At 32.4% G+C, this 6,498-nt stretch overlaps 2 protein-coding genes across 6 annotated transcripts in view; both read left to right on the top strand.

Moving 5' to 3' along the window:
- The first annotated feature begins 1,058 nt into the window (after positions 1-1,058).
- Positions 1,059-3,817, top strand: LOC108759940 (uncharacterized protein C19orf47). The gene is made up of 3 exons (XM_018505676.1): positions 1,059-1,524; positions 1,772-2,839; positions 2,921-3,817. Exons 1-3 carry the CDS (start codon positions 1,506-1,508, stop codon positions 3,052-3,054), a joined length of 1,221 nt encoding a protein of 406 aa, XP_018361178.1. The 5' UTR covers positions 1,059-1,505; the 3' UTR covers positions 3,055-3,817.
- Positions 3,818-5,829: 2,012 nt separating this feature from the next.
- Positions 5,830-6,498, top strand: part of LOC108759950 (uncharacterized) — a 2,981-nt gene continuing 2,312 nt past the window's right edge. The window contains exons 1-2 of one of the 5 annotated variants that reach the window (XM_018505713.1): positions 5,830-6,091; positions 6,318-6,407. The gene's annotated coding sequence lies outside the window, so the exon portion shown is untranslated. Of the gene's footprint in view, positions 6,408-6,498 lie in introns of all 5 variants that reach the window. The other 4 variants (XM_018505706.1, XM_018505717.1, XM_018505698.1 and 1 more) reach the window with 4 other exon arrangements.

Below are 6,498 nucleotides of genomic sequence, written 5' to 3'. Positions count from 1 at the left end.
ATTCTTCTCACATTCGACTGTGATTGGTCAATTTCTTACTCTTACTTCTTACTCCGTGTATTGTAGACGATGCCTAATTGAACCCGTCGAATCTAATTTCTGGCTCATTTTAGTTTATTCTATCTGAAAAAATGCATAAAGGTAAATTTTCACGAGCTGCTCTAACCGGCTATTTTAGCGACAAAAATGATCACGTGATCAAAATGGACATTTGATAGTCTTCAATTTTGACCACGTGATTCTTTTTGTCGCTGAAACAGCCGTGAAAATTTACCTTAAGGGTTTCGATTTTGCAACAGTACAATTATAAAAGTCGTGCGCCCCTTTGCATCGCGTGAAAAGTCGAAACTCATGTGGAACAGTACAATTATAGATCTCATTTTGCCTCTGTGACAGATTTCCTAACCTCAATAGTCATCAACTTTAACGCTTAATATTTCAGATTACAAGGCAAAACGACGTTTTTTTTGCCAGATCTTTCGTTTCATGCAAAAACGCGTCGAATAAGCCTAAGAGTGATTTCACAAAATTTTCCGATTTTAATAATTTATTCGATCATCCGCTCATATATACGCGATGGAAAGGTACCGGTTCCCCATGAGGCGTACTTTTCGAGATGCGTAGGTTACGAAAACCAATCGTAAATTCATTTAGCATTTCTGTTAGAGTGTACAACAGAAATTCTAATCAGTAATTAGTTGCATTAGGGCCTGCACACAATAGAGGAACAAGAATTAGATATTAAGATTTCAACCTATCAGAAACCGCGTATTCCGATGTAATCAGTTTCTGATAGGTTGAAATCTTAATATCTAATTCCTGTTCCTCTATTGTGCTCAGGCCCTTAGTTCCTCATTTCTCTAATCTTCCGCGAAATACGCTCAATGTGAATGCGGGCTTTCAGAATGGCGTATTCTAGTAAATAAAAAATAACGTATTCTAGTAAATTACTAGAATACGCAGGTTATGCTTACGCAGGTTACGCCACATGTGACGGCACCCTCAGAAGGTGATTGGTTACTTCATCGCTTCCTATCCTATCACGTTTTGCGATCAAGGATTCTGAATGCCCTTCTCTATCTCATCTTGTATATCGCTTGATATATGTCGTTCGCGTATACACTTGTGTATGTGTTAACTTAAATTCGTGTTTGTGTATATACTACACCGTGCATCGGTGTACACATATATAGGCATAGTGGAGCCCCAGAGAAATTCTTGTGTTTATTAATAATTTCTCTCGACATTGTATAAAATAGTGCCAGAAACGGTTTAGAATTGGCATAATTAGAGATCGTTAATCAGAATCTTTCGTGTTTCTGTTTTTTTGTTCTGACGGTTATTTCAGACGATTGCAACTTGGAACTTAATTGTGGCGGCTCTTTGCAAAATGCACAAAAAGTGGGCAGAGATATATTCTTAAAGAAAAAGAGTCTGGTTTCTTGACTTAGTTAATTATTGCGAAAAGTACAAGACAAAATTTATCTCACATTGTAACTGTTAAAATGGCTGCATCCTTGTCAGGTGAGTTATAAATTTGTTTTATAACGATCTTTCAAATTTACAATTTTAAAATTATTAATTTATAACGGTTGAAAAATGCGTAAACAGTAAATAATGCCATCTCCTATTCGTACTAAATGATCTTGTAATTTAAAAGTTACATTTATGACACATTTTGTTTGTAAATTTGAGTACTTAAAGTAACTTTTACAGGCTTTACATTTACTTTTACTTCTTTAACATATAATTGTATATCAATTTTTTATAGCTTATTGGGTGAAGTTTTTCAAAGGGGCTGGATTTTCTCAAGATGTGGCCACTAAGCATGCAGTTGTGTTCTCAAACAATCGTATCAAACCAGATATGTTGCCAGATTTGGATAAACCTAGTCTCAAAGAAATGGGCATCACGTTAATGGGCGATATGATTGCTATTTTGAGATATGCCAAGAAAGTAGTGGAAGAAACAACCTGCGAGAGATTTTTAGTTGATTCAGAAGACACACTTCCAACTCCAAAGGTTTCTATATCAAAACCTATTATGAAAAAAGGAAGCAAGGAAATCGGAAATAAGACTATGGTTTTAGCAGCATCTAAAACAGACTCTACAAAGAAGATAGTTAAATCTTTGTCTGCAACAAAAAAGATTTTGACTATAAGAAAGCCAATTTCTATCCCAGCTACCACTAATGCTATTAACCAAAAGCCGATATCTGTCAAAAGAAAATTGGCATCAGAAGAAGTATATCAAGACAATGATGAAGATAATTGGAATATCTCAGAAAAGAAAGTAAAAACGACAAATGGTAATGAAGATAATACTGAATACACTGTCGCGACACCGAAGGCAACAACAGTAAGAACTCAGATACTTAAAAAACCTGTTGAACAAAAACGAACAGTATTTGATAGATTAGGCGATAGCTCGGTCACGAGCACAACTAATTTAGTTGACACGACGCCTACTTTCAATATTACTGGAGTTAGTAAAGAAGTATTTAAGAGATCTACAAGTGTTTTTAAGCGTCTCGGTGACATAGACGATAAGAAAGATCAGACAACTACCATAGGAATACTTAAGAATGGATCAAGCATTACTAGTATGCCAGGCATACTGAAAAACCGAACATCACCTAGCGTACGCACGTCAATTATAACGACAAAGAGAGTCGTGCCTAAAATTACTGGCACTATGCATGCCGATCACGAAGTTAACAAGAAGATTACTTTGAATAATACAAGTTGTATACTGAAGATGAAAAAGGAAGTACCTAATGTTAAATCGAGCATTGAAGGTATTTCAAAAAAAATATCTACAGTCACATCTGGCAAGTTAGGTTTGTATATGTTATATAAAGTTTACTAGTATATAAGTAATTGTGCAAAAGAGAATGGTTTTTCTTGATTTTATATTGCAGCTTCGGAACGACTTGTCTCAATACCAGCCAAAGCACGCTTGGGCACAACCACTGCCAAACAAGTGACTTTTAGTAAAGTGGCAACAGTGACGCATGTCAAAAGAGCGGATGTTTTCAGTCGCTTGGGCATTTAAGTTTGACTTGATCCCCCTTATCAATCGTAAACAAGCAGTGATTTGCAATCGAACTGTTATTTGTATAAAGTTAGAGTTTTTTGAACCAACTGCATTAATAATTGATTAATGCTAATCAAATGATTGATTGGACTTTCTTTTTATTACGAATGGGTATATCCAGAGAGTGTTTTCCAATTGTAAAATCACTAGACACTTTCGTGCACACGATGACAAATTACGTTCCAATTGATGTAATCATCAATACAACATCCGTACTCAGCCAGAGGGCTACTAGTCTCTGTTGTGTAAGCTTGTGTTTTCTTATAACCATTACATCTTATTAATTGCGGCAGCCATAAATAAGATTGGAAGACATTGAGTGATTGGCATTTTTGCTTTTTTTTTTCATTCAATGAAGGCAGTAAAAGGTAAATTTAATCTAATTCTATTTGAAACATACTGAAACTGTATTCAGCGTACACAATCTGTTCTAATTGATTTGTACACTTTGTGCATTACTGTGTATATTAGTGTTAAGATGTGTTAAGCAATTGAAAAGCACCCAGAGGAGTGGCTTGCAAGGCTATTGCAAATGACGTATAGAATGTAAATATAAGAGACTTACGATTAGATTTATAATTTAGTGACGCCATGAATTGCTCGGTCATAAAGAACGCAAATTGTATACTATAATCTGCAGTGCAATGTATTTTTTATTTAGGAATTTCTAAAAGATTATTCAAACTTCTACTTTTTTTCTTTTTTTTTATTTAAGACATTTTAAGAGACGATTCAATTTTTGTACAAAAATGAAATAACTAGAATTATATCCTATAAGATACAACTATATTTTAAACTTGGATTTATGTGTAACCTTTTTGACTTTAAGGGAAAAAAAGAAAGTTTTATGGAGTATTGTTTTTCCTATACTATATTGCTTTCTATGTTTTCATAATACTCCGAGATAACGATATATACAAATACCAATGTATGGACGGGCAATTAGATTTGCTATATTTTGAGAAACGACTTGTTATATTTTTAACTGTATTTCCTATAACTTAATTCAACATCTTTGTTCTTCCTGCATACAATAACCATTTATAATACATAAATGTTGCTATGAAAAAAGAATAATTTGCCAAAAGTGTCCTATAATATTCTATTATCAACGTTTATTGATATTTTAAGTAATTGATAAGTATGACTTGTGATAATAACAGATTGATGTAATTATATAAGTGTTTTGTATAACTGGGCCATTGTCATATAATATTAATTTGTTGCTACTTGATATTTCGCAAGTGAATATTGAAAAATTTATTTTTATAAGATTTTTGATGATAAATCTAAACAAAGTTAGAGAGAGGACGAGTGCTCACGAAATATTAACAAAAACGCTTGTTGTTTGATATATCAACAAAAAGATATTCATTAACAAACATTTGGATCTTTTATTATTATTAAAATTTTAAGATCTAAGGAGAGAATTAGTGTACTTTTCAGTAAATATCTATATGGAAGGAATAATCTCTTTATAATCTTTATTATAAAAAGCTCAACATTAATGATTAGTATATTTTTATAATTTTCATATTCATTTCCATAAAAAATTTGTCAAGAAAGCCCCAATATAAATATACGCGAAAATATATTTCTTTTTTTTAAAGTGTTTATTTTTATCAATATATGTATATAGAATAACTTACTTAATCTCTGTTTAATTTACTCCTTATCTTTCTCTAATTAGAACTAGAAAAAAGTAAAAAGTAAATTAAACTAAGATTAGTTAATCTTGGTGGAAATGAATATTATATTGGTTTTACACACACACACACATCACACACACACACACACACACACACACACACACACACACACACACACACACACACACACATTGGTAGAAATGAATATTAATGAGACGAATGCTTTATATCAAGTAATCTTTATTTTTTAAATTTATCATTCATAGAATAATTTTTTTTTCTATTTACATGCATGTGAAAAGAAAAAAAAAAGAAGAAATGGGAAATTTTAAGTCTTTCCTGTGTTAAGTCCTATTCTTTTGCTAAACTATCTAACATCTCGTGTACATTTGGACTCATTCGCGGTTCGTACTCATGACTATTGCACTCATCGAATCAAATTCGTAGTCCATTTGCATTCGTTCGCGCTCGTTCACTTGGCTTCAAACTTATCTTTTAATAGCACCTCATTGGTGGATATATAATTTCTTGTCAGTGCATGATATGTACAGAATAAATAATGTCTCTCTTGTCAACATAAAGGGTTCATTCCGCAGCAGTCAGCCCTAAGTGAATTTTAATGATCGTCAAATAAGTCTCCATCAAATAGAATGGACCTGAGAATAAGACTATAAAAATCCTATCGATTCCCAAGGAGAACAAGAAAATCCAAATAATGTCAATTTGATGTCAAGAATGATTTTATATATAAAGTTATTCTTAGATCATGAGATAGAAATTTTTATCATGACCAAAAAATGACATAAATTCGTCAATATGACGTCAAATTGACATTATTTGGATTTTCTTGTTCTCCTTGATTTGGTTGATATGATTTGAGTTAACAATTTTATATATATAATCAATTATAATATATTACCACAATTATTCATTCATTATTAAATGTTGTGTAAATAAGCATACACATTGCAAATAGCATCTTTTTCTATCGATTATTAGTCGATGTTTGATCGATTTGAATGACGGAACGCGGATGATAACAATAGAGGTGCAATTTTATAAATAAAAATAGAATATTATTACCGGATCTATCGGGTTCGCTTGATAATCAAAAATTTTCTCAGAATTGGACTCATTAATAAATACTTTATCAGTCTGTTCCAACTTTTGGTACTGTTCCAAGTAGTCCAAATCGAGCAAGAGCGAACGCGAACAAGCACGAATGAAGAATTACGAACGAACTCTACGAGTGCGACTGATATTGCGAGTACAAACGAACCCAAATGAATATCGACGTATACGTTCCGTTTTTCTTGTCGATATGTTTATCAAAGGAAAAGCATTCGGTGAGGTGCTAAAGAACTTATTGTTACCTATTATTAGTGGTAAAGTGTTTGTCTGTCAAGTGGAAGACACGGATACGATTCCCTAATACCACAACGGGATCTTTTTGAAAGGAAACAATAATAAATGCATAATTATCCAAAAACGAATCCAATGTAATTTAGTAATATATTGTGTGATACTGTGTTATCAAATCTCGTCATAAACCATGATACTTTATCCCAATAGGACGGAAATCTATAGTAGAAAGGAGAAAAGCACTTGTTTGTGATCGTTCATGTTTGATCAGTCTGAATGGGTTAACACATTTTCTCAGTCGTAAGATTCGTCAGATTCGACCTTCATTGAAGTCTTACTCCGTTTTATATATTAAATAGACATAATACAAATATATATTATATATATATAT

Source organism: Trachymyrmex cornetzi, unplaced genomic scaffold (genome assembly GCF_001594075.2).
Source record: "Trachymyrmex cornetzi isolate Tcor2-1 unplaced genomic scaffold, Tcor1.1 scaffold1061, whole genome shotgun sequence".
Taxonomy (NCBI): Eukaryota; Metazoa; Arthropoda; class Insecta; order Hymenoptera; family Formicidae; genus Trachymyrmex; species Trachymyrmex cornetzi.
This window is presented reverse-complemented; position numbering and strand designations above follow the sequence as displayed.